Source organism: Pestalotiopsis fici (assembly GCF_000516985.1).
Source record: "Pestalotiopsis fici W106-1 unplaced genomic scaffold PFICI_Scf_11, whole genome shotgun sequence".
Taxonomy (NCBI): domain Eukaryota; kingdom Fungi; phylum Ascomycota; class Sordariomycetes; order Amphisphaeriales; family Sporocadaceae; genus Pestalotiopsis; species Pestalotiopsis fici.
In genome coordinates, this window is record NW_006917101.1 from 1815865 (window position 1) to 1833399 (window position 17535).

A 17535-nucleotide genomic window follows, 5' to 3' on the forward strand; every position below is an offset into this window, starting at 1 on the left:
TAGAGTAGTCTGAAGGTGAATTAAATCCTAAACCAAGATCCAGACATGTTGCAATGTCTTTATAGCCCGAGCAATGGGTGGATTTCCTAGATCATTCACATAGACAAACGTGTTCAGGTATGACTGGGATGGATAGATTGCACGTCAATCACCTTGACCAGTCCAAAAACACCTCTAGTTGTGACGGTCAACATGGTACAGCAAAATGAGTCACCAGCCCTGACAGGAAAACAATCAATCAAGTCATGTTATGGTTACAATCAAATGTACTGCTTGACACGTTGATAATCTAAATTGTGGCCGTGACCGGAACCCTCTCAGCACACATGGATGATGTACAACATCGAAAAGAACTACCAGAGTACTACTAAGAAACGAGCCAATTCAAGCCGGTCAACTCCTATAACTCCGTGTTCAAGCGACTGGCATGTCTTGACGGGAAAAGGAGGGGCATCAGACTTCTTATCTCACACATAATTAATCGCAATCATATATCAGCCAGACTTGGACATCACGAAAGCTTAGATGAGACCAGCTCTAGCAGCCTCGCCACCACCCTCGTTGACAACAGCGTCAATCTTCTGCTTGCCCTTGCCCAGACCACCTTCTCCAACACCCATTCTGCGGGCCACATATCGTTGTGCAACAACACCGGCGCTCAGGGTCAACGACTCTTCGACCCATTCTGCCACCCATTCTCTAGGATCAACGCCGCCGCTCTCGACGATCTCACGAATCTCATCAGGGACGTGTGCGAGCTCGTTGTCGTGCTGGTGCTCAGACTCGCTACTAGCGGGAGTCAGGGGACTGGGCGCATCAAGCCAACGGATCCACTTGGCAGGAATGGCCTGCGAAACGGTGCTGTATGTGATTTCGTGGACAGGATCGAGGACATAGATAGCAAAGCAGACTTGCGTATCAGTATTGTCCTCGGCAACTAGGCTCTCTTCCTTCTCTTTCTCGCCAGCAGTGCTGCCAGCAAACAAGGCAGTGTCAGCGTCGACGGTGATGGCCTGGACTGCGAGGAAGATGTCGCTTGTTCTGACAGGGTTGTCATCACTAAGGGGCTCCACTGCTCGCTTCTGCGCCTCTGTGATGCCACCGGTGGCTTCAAAGTAGTCATGAGCATAGCTTTCAGCACTCACGCGGCAGAGCTTCGTGCCCTCGACGAGGCCCTTGACGGTACCCAGGTCTCTAGGTATATCAGTCTGACGCCACCATGGTCCGTCGCGCCAGCCAGCAGACGAGGAGGATCCGGTGTAGAAGGCGGCATCCGAAGCACGGCGCGCGGTACTCTCATGACCACGTTGGATGACCAGCAAGTCACCTCCCTCGACTTGTGACATGACACGGCTGAAGACACCATAAATAAGAGGGTCCAGAGAAGGATAGCCGGCGAGATCGTGGGTAATATGGATCAGAAGACGTTCGTGGGAGGCAATCGGTGGTGCTAGGGTATGCAGAATATCGGCAAATGTTGGCAGAGCACGGTGCCGCAGTTCGTCGCCTTCAGTCAATTTGTCAGTATGGGATATCATAGAATCTAGAAAAACAAGCGTCGAAAGGACAGCCAAGGATATTCAATGGGCAAGCTGGGCGAAAGAGTAGCCTTCAGGGTACTGGTGCAAGCCAGATTGTACGCCCAACCCGAGGAGAGGATCTCGGACAGACTGGCATCTGGTCCGGACGTAGTCTCTCTGGGTTTCGGCACTCCTGCAGAGCGCAACTGATGCGACGAAAGTCTGCGGCTCATATTGAAAAGTCCTGTCTGGAAAGTGGACTTACCGTAGCTTCTAATGTAGCCGACATTGCCCTTGACCTGATCCAGGTACTTCTTTGCATCTTCGCTCTGCTGAATCTGAGTATATGCCGTCTCTGCCTGCTTGATAGCGGCTGAAGCTGTAGCAGAAGCAGTCGCAAAGATGCCTCCCCACCAGCCACCTCCGCCACTGGCAGCAGCGACAGCAGCAGCAGGTGCTGGGGCGGTCTGCTCAACGGGGCCCTTCTTCTCGTTCTCTTGGAACTCGGAGCTCGTTGCGCTGGGGGTGAAGCTCGCGTGGTACGATCGAGTGCTTTCACCCGACTTGCGTGGCAGATTGGGCTTGTCTTCAGACAGTCGGCTTGCGGCTGGAGGAGGCGTCGAGGTGCTGGATCGCTTGGTCACGTCTTTGACCCGAGGGGTGTGAGGGCGGACCGGTTGGTCACCCAGATTCTCGAGCTCGGCTAGGAGATCATCGTCGGCCTTGTCGCCAGCACGAGCTTTGGAAGTAGCTGTCTTGGTCTTGACGGGCTTCTTGGAGCCGCCCTCGTCGCCAAGACCCTCGAAGAGCTCGCCAAGTTCATCGTCAATGGGCTTCTTAGACGCCATGGTTGAAGAGGTGGGGTTCGTCGACGGGGAAGTCTGAGGAACAGACACGGAATGTTTTCAATGGTAGCAGCGAGGATCTGAAAGCAACAAGTCCCACCACTCGCTGGGACAGAGGAGAGGGGAGACGTGAATAGATGGGACGTAGCACAAGTATGGCAGCAAGTGGTATGTTGTCGTCGGTATGTACGTAGGTATGCAGTTGTGGACAAGCGGGCCGATGCGACACAATTACTAGTAGCTTGACCCCAGTGTTGCGTCTTCCGGGACCCTTATTGCAGTTTCGTGGTACCACTTGAATCAAGGCCTGTAGAGAAGCAAATAACTGAATAAACAGATAATTTTATTGTATACATAATTCGATACCGTCTAGTTCATCCGAAAAGACAAATCCAAGCCAAAATAGATATTTGACCACATTGTGAGCATATATAAACACGTCAACTGTCTTGTAGAATCCCTTTCTTTTGGTACCAAACTGGAGCTTGTCGTCACAGGATGGAGCTTAGGCGTTGCTATCGTCCCGCAAGGAGAGTCCCAGGCGCTAGACCTCAAGCGGAACAAAGCGGTCGACGGCCAAAAGCTGCTACTTGATTGGCTCTGGCCGGTTCCCAAATTCGCATAGACAGCCGCTCGAGGATCCACCCACAACCCCCTGTTCGAGACCTGCACCCGGGAGAAGACTGCAGTCTGGTCTGTCTGCTGCGCTGTGGCTGGTGCGTAGGTAATGCGCTTGGAACCTCCAAAATTTGGCAACGCAGCCCAGCAACAAGGCAAAAAAGAAAGAGAGACAGACACGCAGAGAGAGCGACCGGTGATTTGTGACGACGGCAAAAAATACTATTGCTCCTCTATATTGTTCTTCATTTTTGATTGTTGCCTATCATCGACTGAACGACGCGATTGTTCTCCTCGTCAGTGAGAGTTGTCGCAACAATCCCCTTCGATTATCCTTCCCCCAGGCTGGCCACTAATAATTCGGACATCTGAGCCCACCACGTATGTAAAACAAATAACCTTGCCTTCATCACCATTGCCCCCAAGACACAAGACCAAAACCCGACCTTGACCCATCTGACTCTTGTCCATTAGATCTTCTCGCAAAGCATCATCTGCTACTTGAGATTCTCTTCTTTCTGTTTGATCAGACTTTTTCGCAGTCTCTTCGCCCCCATCTCACTTACTTGACCATTCGCATTCCTTCGCCCTTTTACAAGGCGCGGCCCATTCTCACACACGCATCTTCTCCTTTCTAACTCATACAACGTACTTGCTCGCCAACACAAAAACCCCATCTCTGGTCCCTGAAAATACCGTTGCGGATTTTTCAGAGGTCTCCTTTGGTAAGTCCACTTATTCTTTTTTCGTCCCGAACAGTCAGCAATATTCGTGGCCGCCGGTGAGGCCGGGTGCCTTACACCTGAAATCCGATTTTTCCTCAGCATCATCAGCACCCCAATCGCTTTCATCACTGCACGCGCCGTCTAATATGCCTATTAACACGAAAAAGCGAAAAGACAGACATTGTCACTACTCGTCGTCACTTCAGCGTGTCATTTGACCATTTGTCCATTTTTGGCAGTTTGTCATTTACACCGACTGGCTGGACGAGCTACTTGTTTTCCGCGCCCAGCAATTTGGGTTTGACTGTCAGCTGGAACCGGTTTTTGGCATAGGCCTATCCGCTTTCACATCTAATCAATCCACCTTCTGCTCTTCACTTTCACCCCCAATACTCACTTACATTTGCGTGACCAACGCGCTCCTATACCCATTGCGCTCGTCGCGATTGTTCGCTGTCCCCTAGTCCGGGTCCTGAATAATCGAGGTAGGCATTTTCGCTCCCCCACTTACAGCATCAGCTAATCTCCGGCAGCTTTATTTGGACTGTGGCCTGTCTACATACTACTTACTACACACAAAGTACACCCACATCACCACTATGGAATCGCCCAATAGTGGTCGTGGCAGAGGACGTTTTTCATCAAGAAAGCGCAGCACTGTCATTTCAGCCAGTTCATCTGCACAGCAACGCTCGGAACTGCTAGACATGGCCCCGTCGTCTACTCCAGCCGTGCCAGTCGCACCGGCCTCAACTCTCACATTCGAGACTCCCAGTCCTTCTAACACCAGAGGCACCAGAATGCGCACAAGAAATCTAGACGGCGTAAACGCTTCGCCAGAAGACCCCACAAGTAAAGGCGGTCGTTCTCTACGGAAGCGTACCCGGGTTGATTATTCGTTTGACCAGGCTGATGAAGAAGAGCAAAACGCTGAGCCCAAAGCCACACCTACTACTACGCGTTCGTATAAGAAGCGCAGAACTGATGCCCTTCTCCCGGACCAAGACTTTGAGGATGACGTGGAGCCTGACGAGAAGCAACGTTCATTGGAGCTACCCTCGAAGCCCATTGGAAGACGCAGTATCGGCAGAAGATCCACTATGGAGTCTCAGCCTCTTCCCACAGATCGACCTGACGATGATTCACTTGTGCAGGATACTATCGAAGTTGGAGGACAGCAATCTCCCGAACCTCTCAATGGCTCATCGCACCGACGTAGCTCGAATGCTTCGCATAAGGAGTCTGCTCTCTCACAACTAAGTCTTTCGCAGAGCTCGGCTATCGAGCCACTTGCACCTACAGCTTCAGCCGTCGACACAGCAGTCACTACTGAAGAGGAGCCTGCACCTCAAATCAAGACCGAAGTAGCACCAGATATTCCCATCCCCAACATCGAGGTCAATGAGGCTCAACCTCTTGTCAGCCAATCAATTCGCGCTAGTGCACGTGAGCCTTCGCCTACTTCAAGTACAGCACCCGCGGATGCTCAGCCCACTTCCAAATCGCTGGTGGACGAGAGTTCCGACGATCCATATGCCCACATTACGCCGTATATTGACGGAGTCACTGCTTTCTATCCTGCACAGCAAGGCACGGCTCTGGCGCCGTCTACTGAACCAGATGTTGTCGCTGAAGAAACACCACAGGACACGCCACCTGATGACGGGCTAGAAGACATCAATGAAGTTCCAGATGACAGCACCCCAGCTGGATCGCCGGCTCCGATGGAAGACACGGCCATGAATTCACCAGCACCAGATGTTGGCACACCAGATGTGCCCGTGATCACTCCCAAGAAGCAGTATCCCTACAAAAAGCTGCGCTCTGCCCAAGAATTTATCGATTTCATTGCTAGTTACGAGACGATGCCCTTGGACGAACTGTATACACGATTGGAGCATCTCACTGGTGTCCTGGATTCGATTCAGCAGGAGCACAATGGTTGCCGGAAAATCATTGATGACGAAGAGAATGCTGCCAAGTATCAGCAAGAAGAACAATTGTTCCAGCATCGCGTCAAGTTGGCCCGTAGCAAAGACCCGAACGCGGACCCCGTTCGCAAGGACTTTGTCGTCAAGGGCATCAGAGCACCCAAAGCAGACATGATGACCGAGTATGCTCGGCAACAAGATCGTGTCTTGGCTCAGGCTTATGGCTTCGAGTACGACGAGCGCGAATCAAAGATTGGCCAGCAAGATCCCATTGGCCAGAGGGGTGGCATCGGAAAAGGTCGACTCCGTGACAGACCGAAGCAGACAGCCAAGGCTGCTGAGGCTGATGACAGCACCGTCGTTCATGGTAAAAGGTCTAGGAAGGCACCCAACCTGTTTGGCGACTTTGAACCTGCAAGCAGAGGCTCAACTCCGGTGCCCGTATTGCCAAGAAAGCGGCGCGGTCGCCAGCCACATGAGGACATTGAAGCACCTGTCCTGCCCATTGCAGTTGGACAAACACTTCTGGAGGAAACGCCCAAGAAGCGGGGAAGAGGCGGCCGCCCTCGCAAGCATCCATTACCAACATCTGTACCAGAGGATACCCCAGCTCCCGAGCTTGACTTGGAGGAAGAGGTCCAAGACGAGGGCCGTCCTGGTCGTAAGCGTAAGAGAAGGAACCTCGACGACGACGAATTTCCTCCAAACGGAGTCACCGGCATGAGCACCAGGCGGCGCAACTCGAGACTTGGTGAAATCCCTTCCAACTCATTCTACAGCGCTGGCTCGACCCAGCCCAACGATGAGTCCCGCCCAAATACTGCTTCCTCAACTGGCACAGTATCTACAACCACCTCCGCATACGGCTTGCGTGAAAAGCGACAAAAGAGATTCGCGGCCGAAGATGAAGATGACGACTTTGTTGAGGACGAAGAACAGCCCAAGCCAAAGAGAATTCGGCGCGTCCCCAAGAAGGTCCAGGAGCAAGATTTTGCGAATATTCCAGCCAGCAACATTCCTGACACGGAGCCCAACATGACTCCAGCTGCCAAAACCCCGAGAATCAGACTGAAGAACGCCACTCCGGCCACCGCCAACCCCAACGTCTCTCCCGACAATAGTGTGTCGGGTCTGTCTGGTGGTACCATTATGCACGGCCAGATCATGAATGGAGACGGAAACGGAGCTCTCTCCGAGGACAATAAGGACTATGGCCAGATGACCAAGTCCGAAAAGATGTCTGCTAGTATGAAGGGTAAGTGTATTGCTACAGCCTAGTTGCTGTTTCCCCTCAGACACCAATACGATACTGATGCTAATATGATGAATAGCTCGATGGGCATCTGGCTCCATGTCAAATGCAGTCGCGAAAAGGCGAGCGACACTCGCTGCAAAGAAGGCAGCAACCCAGACACCAGTGCCAGAGGGCACTCCAGAGATCGGAGTCGAGCAGCAGGAACTCCAGCAGTAACTGGCGGCTGATCTCAGTACATCATTTCGCGTATAATACATACAACCCACCTATATCTCAACACGAAGGCCGGCCTTGCCACCATACCCGGCATGGTTTGGCTAACCAACACATACTCTACCAATCACTGGCATAACAGCCATGAAAGAACACCAAGTATACCAACACCAATAAATGACAGACTGATTTCAAGTCTGACAATCATCCGTTCTCCATTCCAACATTTGTATACACCATTCGCATCAGCATTTACACGGCATTGAAAAGAAAAATTTGCATTATCGGTATCATTCAGGCAAGGGAAGCTTGGAAATGACTACATGCTAGTCTTTATGGTACACGGGAGGAATGAACAAAATGGCAATCCAATGTACTGAGACTGCCCTCGCCAGTTTGTGTTCTTGTTTTGTTTTCCATCACTCATAATTGTTTTCAGGCGCACAAGGCGTTGTTTGGCATAGGGCAAAAAGACGATTTGCCCTGATAGAGAGGGATATGAAAGCACCCGGGGATTTGTACTTGTTGCGCCAGTGTCACTTCGTGTCTATAGGACAGCATGGGAAGGGGTCTGCAAGATTCTGTACTAAGCCAGGAGGCATTTGACAAGATACAAGGTCTAATAGACGAGACGGAATGAGTTACATTTCGATAGAAAACCAGCCGTGTTCCCAGAACCTGACGATTGTCTAGTTTTGATTTGCGAAACGTAAATAACCTTGTCCAAATTTGAATATCTGACTGCATCAAGCCCAGGCGGTGTATACATTCTCCACTGACCAATCAAACTTGATTGTTTATATGTACATAGCCCATAGTATCAACAAATGGCAAGATCTAATGATTCAAGACTTGACAAGAAGCAATTATCGGGCATACACTATTTGTCTCTCGCTCATGACCAGTATATGCTGTGAATCGTGTACTCCATAAAAAAAACGAATATAATAATATATATATTAAAAGGCTCCATTCCACTAACTGCCTACAACTCACACTCTGCACCATAGACTGATAGGTCACATATAAATCGTCTCGACGGCTGCTCCTGGCTCACATGCTCAGGTTCTACAGGTCATGTTGGATGTCTGAACGACTCAATGGCCCTTGAATGCTATCGCGCAAACTGTTGCTTGACCGGAATAACCACAAGCGTATCAAACTTGTTGATGCTGCTGGTTACTTACACATCTGACCCCGAAGCACCTGGAAACCCTACCAAAGATATCAAACTTTGCAGGATACACAAGTTGATCAGGGGACACTTTGCTCTGGGCTCTTGGCTGATCACAAAGATTGGATATTCCTTTCCAACAGATGGCGATTTTCACACAATTAATGCGGCATGGTACTTGCCTACATATGTACTTGGCATTGGCTATCTCGGCCCCCTTGGCCAAGCCATGGGGTATGGTCTTGACTTGTCTGTGAAGCCATACTTGAATAGGCCTGGTGCTGAAGATTATTCCAAGTGATCACGCATCCAGGATATTGCAGGCTCAGAAGAAAGCTCAAACAAAACATTCGGAACTGAACTTTCTCATTTTCATCCAGCATGCTATGTGGTATGTATTGTCTCCTTTACGCCCCATACCGAAATGCAAAGTGACCGTTTTTTACCATCAAGACACCATCAACAGCAGCCAGCCTTTTTTTCTCCCTTTCATTTTTGCTTTCCCTGTTTCCCTATTTCCTTTTGCCTCCCTCCATGTCCCCCGGGGATCCATTTCAAGAAATCGCCTAACAAGAAAATGCGCGGGGTTCAAAAGAAACAGAGAAGGAAAGCATCAGACTGGCTGTGTGATCGATGTCGCCCATAAAATTCGTGAGATGATCCTTTTCGTCATGGTCAAGGACGTTGTGGATGCTTAGATGGTTTCCTCGACTTCCCTAGCACTGCTCGCACGCAAAAAGATGCCTTCCAACGCTCGACAACCAATTTACATGACGACACCAGAGTTGGAGGCAATACGCTGTGAAGAAAAGGTCAGTTTGAAAATTTGTCAAGCCGTTGTTGAGACGGGAGTAACTCACCGGCCAGAGCTCAGCAGCCTCCTTTCCGACGGGACCGGTGATGGCCGAACCCTTCATCTCACCCTTGGGGTTGACGATGACGCCAGCGTTGTCCTCAAAGTACAGGAAGACACCGTCGGTGCGCTTCCAGGGCTTGGACTGTCTGATGATGACGGCGGGGTGGACCTTCTTGCGGAGCTCGGGCTTTCCCTTCTTGACGGTGGCCATGACCATGTCGCCAACACCGCCGGCGGGCAGTCTGTTCAGGCGGGCACCGATACCCTTGACGGAGATGATGTACAGGTTACGGGCACCAGAGTTGTCGGCGCAGTTCATGATGGCACCACTGTAGTGGAAATTCTTGTTAGTCCATGACCTCCTCAATCAGAATGTCGCGTTTGGGTGTGTCGTCGGAATCGGGTGTTTCGGTAATTGGTGTCAAGCCATTGCTTTCTGGAGAGGTAGAAACATACACGGGAAGACCGAGGGTCATCTTGAGCTTGCCACCGGGGGCACCACGCCTGAGAGAAACATGTTAGTCAGGAAGCTCCCAGTTGCACATTTTCGAAAGCTCCAATTGCTGCTCTGCTCTGCCCCGCGCGAGAAAATGTCTTTTCGGTAATGATCGAGTCGTAGTAGAGAATCTTGCTTGGGCGACAGGAATTGGACACAAAGATATCATCGCTATCGTTGCTGTTCGGAACCCTCCTCTTTCTTGGACCCTCCCGTCCATGCAAAAATTTCGCTTTTGTTGACGCCCCGCGATCGATCGCAGTTTCTGTTTCCACCAAGAGTCCTCCCACTGAGCCGGGACAGAGCAGTCGTAAAATCGAGAGAACCGTAAGAAAGGAACTTACGAGAGCTTGGCCATTGCTGCTGATTAGTATGCGACGGAGATACGGGTGGTGATGGTGTCGTTGGGTGGTTGTCGCGGAAGGTTGTCGTGATGGTCTGGGGGGAGTCGATCACGAATTCGGGTTAACCTCGAGAAATTTGGTTTCTGTGGGAAGCCCTATCTTCTTGCCAAGTGAATTTTCGGGGAGGACCCATTGCACGTGCGATAAGATAAGAAGCTTGGGCGGTACGTACTCTTTTTGGATGAGGGAGCACTGAGAAATCTTGGCACCGTCTAGTCTCCAAAAAACTTTGCCTTACTAATTGAGCCAGTGCCAGCTGCTGTCGGTCGCACCGCCACAAGTCATCAGCCACGGTTCGTTAGTCGAAGCGAACGGCTTTTGACAAGTTCATATTGGCCAAAGCAACGGGGCATATCCAAAGTCTATTCGTGTGGAGAAAACTTATATCATATGCATCCCTTTGCTACAAAGTAGTGTTTTATGGTTATTCACGAAAACGTGACGCATAACACTCTTTTATGAAACCGAAAATTGATATTTTTCAGTTGTCAAATGGCCTAGCTTCCTGCTGGCCATATTTATCCAAACATTGCGAGTCCCCAAATATATCTCCTTTTGCGGTTCATTGCTAAACACCACCATACTCGTCACTCGCGCCCACCTGCGGCTACTAACAAACTAGCCATTCCATGTCCATGTCAGTCATAAAAAGGCGTCCGTGTCAATGCAGCTCGAGATACTCAGGATCATAAACTCGTCAGGTCACAATTCGACAAAATAGCATTAGACTTCATTTGCCATGAAAATAACAGGAAACTATTTACAGCCGAGAAATAACACAATAATGGTCGTGATGATTTGTAGCGAGTTTTCAACTCTACAACAGAACAACTATACCTAACGCAATCGCTCGAAGCTGCCGCTTTCGTTTAAACAAACCAATGACCATGCTGAAAATTCTAGCTTTTTTCCATGAGCTAGGTCCGTAACGCCTTTCCTGCAGTCATGACTTCACTACAATACAGACAAAACCAATTATACTTCCTACATAGGGTTGGACTCGGTCGAGTAGACTGGCTATTGAGGTTTACTCGGTCGCCTTATCCTTTTCCTCATCGCCTGTCTTCTCTTTGCTCTCGTCTGCAGGCTTGGAGCTGGGTTCCTCAGGCTCGGCAGGCTTGGGCGCTTCATTGTCCTCGGCAGGCTTTACCTCGGTCTTTGGCTCGTCGACATCCATTGCGTCCTCTGGTGCCTCCGGAGCCTTGGCTTCCTGAGCATCGCTTGCAGGCTCGGCGGGCTTGTCCTCTGTGGCTGGCTCGGTAGGCTCCTTTTCAGTAGTTGTCGTTTCAGCAGTCATGGCCGCCTCGGGGGCCTTTGATTCGGCGGCCTTGGGGCTTTCAGCAGGCGCATCAGGCTTTGGCGAGCCAGCCTCCTCTTCCTTAACGTCGGTTTTCTCTGGGGCCTTGGGGGCTTCCTCGGTTTCCATATCAACGTCGCCATCTCCATCGGCATTGCTCGCGGCGACTTGAGCATTCTTCAACTGTTCCTCCTGGGCTGCAATGCCTTCCGGCTCGGCCTCTTTTTCAGGCTGGGCATCCTCCATAACCTCATCGAGCTCCTTGGACTTGATGACAGTGTCGGCAGTGTTGCCGTTTGTCGGAGTCGGGGCAGCGCTTTCGTCGTCCAGGTCGGATTTTTGATAGTCGGTGAATTGTCGCTTTTGTCCGGCAGCGCTTCCGTTCTGGGGATGCACGCCATTGGCTCTGTCGAGCTCCTCATTATCACTCTCTTCATACTCGTTCTCACGCTCCCTCTGATTCTCCCATTGCCGCTGTGTCATGCGGACATCCTTGTTCTCGTCTTCGTCAAGATCTTCCAACTCAGCTTCCTCCTCTTCTGTCATGGTCTGAGGAAAGTCAGGGGGCACATCCTGCATCTGCACAGAAGGCACATGAGCTGTTCTCTTCAGATTCTCAATGAGCTGGTTCTTGATTTTTTCGAGGTATTCAGGGCTGTTGGCATTTTCCATGTTGGATGCACGGACTGCCAGTTCGTAATCCGGTCCATAGTACTAGGCAATATTAATATCAGAAGAAACCACATGCAGAAAGGGAAGAGGGACAGTTACTTACCTCGTAATATTCATTAAAGGGTAGAGTCTTGGGCATGTTGGCATCGACTAACAATCCGGTCTCGAAGGCCCAAGTGCGGGCAACGTTGCGCATCGTGTAGCCACCTCCTCCGAGGACCAGGGTGGGAAGGTTGAAGCTCTTGACAAACTTGACGCAGTTTGCGTGACCCTCCATACTCAGGTTGAAGCAGCCGAGACGGTCTCCAGACAAGCTGTCACCGCCGCATTGCAGGACCACGGCGTCAGGCGAGTAGAATTCCATGACAGAAGCAATGACGGGCTCAAAGACAGACTTGTATGTGGAGTCATCGATGCCGTCTCGAAGGGGGAAATTGACAGCATAGTATTTGCCTTGGCCGATACCAATGTCGCGCAGTTCACCGGTTCCAGGAAAGTACTCGCCGTACTTGTGGAAAGAAACGGTCATGACTCGATCGGTCGTGTAAAAGGCCTCCTCCACACCGTCTCCATGGTGGACGTCGATGTCGATGTATAGGACGCGCTTGTTGAAACGCAGGAGTTCAAGAATACCCAGCACAATGTCTGGCGCCGAAGGGTTAGCATGATCGTGACATGGGATGCGACAAGGATTGCGTTGTGTATTGTACGTACCATTCACGTAGCAGAAACCACTAGCCTCGCTCTTCTTGGCGTGATGAAGACCTCCTGCCCAGTTGACAGCAATGTCACACTTTTGGCGGTTGAGTCGGGCTGCGCCCTCCATGCTGCCTCCTGCACTGATGCCGCAAAACTCAAAGAGGCCATCGAAAACGGGACAATCGTCTCCGACGTTGAACTTTGACTGCTCGCGTTGATAACTCTCCATGTTCTCGGGGCTGACCTTTTGCAGGAAATCAATGTATTCGTCCGTGTGGAACTGGGTCATTTCGAGCCGTGTGGCAGGCTTGGCTCGGTAGATTTCCATCTTCTTGTAGACGCCATAGTTCATGATCAAACTGTGGGCGAGACGTATTCTGTGTGGCTTCATGGGATGACCGGCAACGTAGGCGAAATTTCCAATGTCCGAGTCGTAAAAGTAGGCAACCTTCTTGGGCGAAGCGCTGCCGAGCGCGATACCATTGCCATTGGCAATGTCGACGGGGGCGGCTTGCGCCATGATGGCTCTCGCGATGATCGACAGACGCAAGTAGGTAGGGGGATTGCTGATGGGGCACAAATGAATTCAAGAATTTGCTTTCGACGAGTAGGTTTTTTTCAAGAGACGCGTGGCGACAACGCGTGAAAAGCCAGAGCCTTCTCGTGATGGTGCGCAAACAGAGGCGACTCGTCGAAGATTGTAGAAATGGGTAAAAGACGAAGCTTCAATCGGCTGGCCCTGGAGCTTGCATGGCAGGGAAAGGCGACGCCGGGGCCCCACACCGTTCTCATATGTTGCCGCTGATTGGCTTCCCAATTGAGCCAGGCCGTGGGCCCATAGACGGACTGTTTTGTCCAATAGATAAGTCATGATATGCCCCTCTGAGTTGAATTGTCCAACTTGGGGTTTTGTAAGCAAGCAACTAGGTTGAGAACTGAACCTTGTAATTGCTGTGAACTCGAAGTAAAGCCTCGAGAACTTCTCGATTCGGAGGAGCAAGAATGCAGGTCATTATCTAGTGCAGAGCCGGCAAGTGCTATTCTCACTCTGGCATTGCAGACACATTGCTAAACCATGCATTTGTTCACATTAGATGTTATGGTTTCCTTACTTCCGCTAAGCAACATGACAAATTTCGTGGCAGCATCGAATTACCTACCTGTTCTGTAGTGGCATGAAGTTTAAATATATATATATAATATGCAGATTCGAGCTTATTGTCACAAATGCCGAAGATTTGGACAACGCAACATGATAACCTATACAGCTCACGACTACACTACCGACGCTAGGCGGGTATGATAGGCAATGTTGAAGCTGAAAGATTGTATTTTATTGTACTGGTTCGACCAACTGGTAACGATGCTGAGGAATATGCCCCACTATTGTCCGCCATATACCACCTAGCACTCGGCCAATCCCCTACCAATCCGAGACGATCCGAGGGTTGTGATAATGCTGTAGGAATCTATTTTAACCTCAACCTTACACCTCACCCATTGCCTCACCCATTGCCTCCTCCCAAATACTTTTTGTACCCTCTATTGACCTGCCGCCACCAGCTCGTCTGGCTTGACCCGGTGCAACCTGTGGTGATTTATAGGGGTTCTGGTATTTTGGTGGTCTTGTCTTAGTGCTATTGATTTTCTTCTTAAGCATCGTCGGTTTCGAACGTGTGGCCTTAAGGAAACGGCGGCTGGCGTTTTTGTTATATCCCACTCTTATCACCATAAAAGATTGTATTTAGCTGCTGCTTCTGCCAACTGGTGATTGATGCTTAGGAACATGCCCCACAATTGTCCGCCATGTACCACCTTACAAAGCCCATAATAAAAGCATCTTGCATCTGATCTTTTACTGGATCCACATTACATCATCTATACTTTGTCAATGTCTACAGCGGTTTCAATCCCGAGCACAAATCCCAATAAGAACAGTCATGTCAGTTGGTAATTTTCCGTTCTGTAAAAGGAGATTGTTATCTGCTCCTACCCTTTTGGTATCGACCTCGGGAGTGTCGCGAGATCACGAACCGCAGCTACCAGTTGTACAACCCCGATAAAGTCGGCATTCATACCTACCGACTAGGTTTATAAGCGCTATGATACCCCACCTCGACAATGCGCCCTTCGTGTCACGGTGTAATCAAATGCCCGCTTACACGTAGCTGCCCTTCATCTACTTGCACATAAAACATCCCTGTGATCGCTCATGTTCGCGTGGAAATCAACTGCTCTTTTTATGCGTAATCATATGATACCACAAACTTTCCGACAGACTCCTGTAAACAACCTAAAGACGGCACAATCCGACTGATATTCCTGCTCCTGTCGCCATGTCTGCAGAAGGGACCATCATCCTCTATGACCTGCCCAGCCAGGAGCCCTGTCGAGCCTGGTCTTTGAACCCTTGGAAGAGTATAGACTCTTGAATCCATGAAATAGACCTAATCTAACTTGATTGGCAGCTCGTTTGCTCCTAGCATTCAAGGATCTTGATTACAAGACGGAATGGGTGGGTTTATTATTGGCCAAGATGATAAAGCCCGTCTAGATACTAATTCACAACAGGTTGAGTACCCAGATATCAGACCCAAGTTTGAGGAACAGTGAGTACAAATGTATTCCATTACGTTATCTAGAAGAGACAACTAACTGTGATAGCTTCCCTCTACCTGAGGGTGTGAGTCTCTACACAATCCCTACTGTCAAATTCCCCGATGGCAAGTACATTATGAACTCCAAGGACATTGCCCAGTACATTGAGGAGCAATACCCGGAACCAAGCATCCACCTCGACTCACCTTACATTCGCAAAGTCATGATCGAGATTTCAGCCCTCTTTGACCACACGCTCGGCCGCAGTCTCTACGGCGTCGTCCTGGATCGAATCCCAAGCCGCGTACTGAACCCGCGCAGCGCCGAGTACTGGATCAGAACCCGCTCCGAGATTGTCGGCAAGCCTCTCGGAGAGATGACCGCAGAAGAGCGGGGCGGCAAGGTGCTGTGGGACAATGCGGTCAAGAACATGGCCGAGCTTACCCGCCTGCTCAAGGAGAACCCAGATGGTCCTTTCTTTGAGGGCAAGACTGTAACGTATGCTGACTTTTACTGGGTCGGCTTCTTGTTGTTCTTCAGGAGACTGGGCGAGGATGTGTTCCAAAAGCTCATCAGTGTCAGCGGTGACGTGGAGGGCAGCGAGAATGTGCACTTGAAGCTGCTCGAAGCTTGCAAACAGTGGTCCGAGAGGGACGATCACTAAGCAATAGTCTGGTACGGATGTAGAAAGAGGATCTTCTCATCAATATTAAAATCACTATGCTGAAGGAAAGAATCTGTTTGACGGCCGTTCTAGTCCGAGGTGGTCTCGCAGCGTCTCTCCTTCGTAATCTTGCCTAAAGATGCCCCTCTTTTGTAATTCAGGAATCAATCGCTCGGCAACATCATCGAGTCCCTGGGGCAGATAGGGAAACACCACATTGAAACCGTCCGATCCTTCTTCCACAAGCCACTTCTCCATCTCATTGGCGACAGACTCGGCTGTGCCCACGAATGCGAGACCAGAGTAGCCACCATATCTTTGAGCGAGCTGACGCACCGTGAGACCTTCAGTAGCCGCCAACTTTAATACACCCTCTCGGCCCGACTTGCTGGCATTGGTCTCGGGGATATCCGCCGGCAGAGGCGCATCAGGCTCAAACTGGGACGCATCCGTTCCCAAGGAAATCGATAGCGAGGCAATCGAGCTCTCGTAGCTAACCAGACTATCCAACTTTAACCGCTTTGCTTGAGCCTCCTCGACCGTGTCGCCAATCACTATAAACGCCGCCGGGAGCAGCTTGATACTTTCCGGGTCCCGGCCCGCTGCCTTGGTGCGACCCTTGATATCCGCATAGAACGCCTTGCCAGCCTCGAGATCCCGAGGCGCACAAAACACCACCTCGGCCGTCTCGGCCGCGAGCTGCCTCCCGGGCTCCGACTGGCCGGCCTGGACAATGACGGGCCAGCCCTGCGGCGGCCGGGCAATGTTGAGGGGCCCGCGCACCGACAGCTCGGGCCCTTGGTGGTCGAGGACGTGCATGCGCGCCGTGTCGACAAAGACGCCGCTCTCGACGTCGCGCACAAAGGCGTCGTCGGCAAAGCTGTCCCAGAGCCCCGTGACCACGTCGTAGAACTCGCGGGCCCGGGCGTAGCGCTCCCCGTGCTCGACGTGCGCGTCGAGGCCAAAGTTGCGCGCCGCGTCCGGGTTGGCCGTCGTGACTATGTTCCAGCCGGCGCGGCCGCCCGATATATGGTCCAGACTGGCGAAGCGCCGGGCAATGTGGTACGGCTGGTCATAGGTTGTGGAAGCCGTGGCGACCAGACCGATGCGTCTCGTCAGTGCCGCCAGCGCCGAGAGCAGAGTAAAGGGCTCAAACGACGTGACCGTGTGGCTGCGTCGCAGCGCGGCGTCGGGCATGTTGAGCACGGCTAGATGGTCTGCCATGAAAAAGGCGTCGAATTTGGCCGCCTCGAGCTTTTGCGCAAACGATACCAGGTCGGCGAAGTTGAAGTTGGCGTCTGGGTGCGCCCCCGGGTATCGCCATGCTCCCGTGTGTAGACTCACGGGACGCATAAAGGCGCCGAGGTGGAGCTGCTTCTTTTTGGTTTCTGCCATATTCTCTCTTGGTACAATAGTTGCTCCCTGTAACTATTCTAGACTACTATAGATGGGTCTCGGTGTCTTTTATGGTATTATAAAGTGATTCTATCCCTTCAGTCGGAGGCTCCGGTTCCAGATGCATTATAACACGAATGGCGCGATTGGTGCGGAGAATGGCGTATAGTTCC

The 17535-nt window shown here is 51.1% G+C and overlaps 6 protein-coding genes across 6 annotated transcripts; 2 read left to right on the forward strand and 4 right to left on the reverse strand.

Moving 5' to 3' along the window:
• Positions 1-521: 521 nt before the first annotated feature.
• On the reverse strand, positions 522-2368 carry PFICI_13545 (uncharacterized protein; the record flags this gene model as incomplete). Its single annotated transcript, XM_007842126.1, has 2 exons — positions 522-1507; positions 1786-2368. 2 exons carry the CDS (start codon positions 2366-2368, stop codon positions 522-524), a joined length of 1569 nt encoding a protein of 522 aa, XP_007840317.1.
• A 1939-nt stretch (positions 2369-4307) lies between these two features.
• PFICI_13546 (uncharacterized protein) lies at positions 4308-7110 on the forward strand (the record flags this gene model as incomplete). Its single annotated transcript, XM_007842127.1, has 2 exons — positions 4308-6894; positions 6971-7110. 2 exons carry the CDS (start codon positions 4308-4310, stop codon positions 7108-7110), a joined length of 2727 nt encoding a protein of 908 aa, XP_007840318.1.
• A 1937-nt stretch (positions 7111-9047) lies between these two features.
• Positions 9048-9456, reverse strand: PFICI_13547 (60S ribosomal protein L23-B; the record flags this gene model as incomplete). Its single annotated transcript, XM_007842128.1, has 2 exons — positions 9048-9080; positions 9142-9456. 2 exons carry the CDS (start codon positions 9454-9456, stop codon positions 9048-9050), a joined length of 348 nt encoding a protein of 115 aa, XP_007840319.1.
• Positions 9457-11064: 1608 nt separating this feature from the next.
• On the reverse strand, positions 11065-13225 carry PFICI_13548 (uncharacterized protein; the record flags this gene model as incomplete). The annotated part of the gene is made up of 3 exons (XM_007842129.1): positions 11065-12048; positions 12110-12651; positions 12721-13225. The coding sequence occupies 3 exons, from the start codon at positions 13223-13225 to the stop codon at positions 11065-11067; spliced, it is 2031 nt and encodes a 676-aa protein (XP_007840320.1).
• Positions 13226-15041: 1816 nt separating this feature from the next.
• PFICI_13549 (uncharacterized protein) lies at positions 15042-15967 on the forward strand (the record flags this gene model as incomplete). Its single annotated transcript, XM_007842130.1, has 4 exons — positions 15042-15123; positions 15174-15220; positions 15277-15314; positions 15370-15967. 4 exons carry the CDS (start codon positions 15042-15044, stop codon positions 15965-15967), a joined length of 765 nt encoding a protein of 254 aa, XP_007840321.1.
• A 54-nt stretch (positions 15968-16021) lies between these two features.
• On the reverse strand, positions 16022-17362 carry PFICI_13550 (uncharacterized protein; the record flags this gene model as incomplete). Its single annotated transcript, XM_007842131.1, has 1 exon — positions 16022-17362. The coding sequence occupies one exon, from the start codon at positions 17360-17362 to the stop codon at positions 16022-16024; it is 1341 nt and encodes a 446-aa protein (XP_007840322.1).
• Positions 17363-17535: the final 173 nt, after the last annotated feature.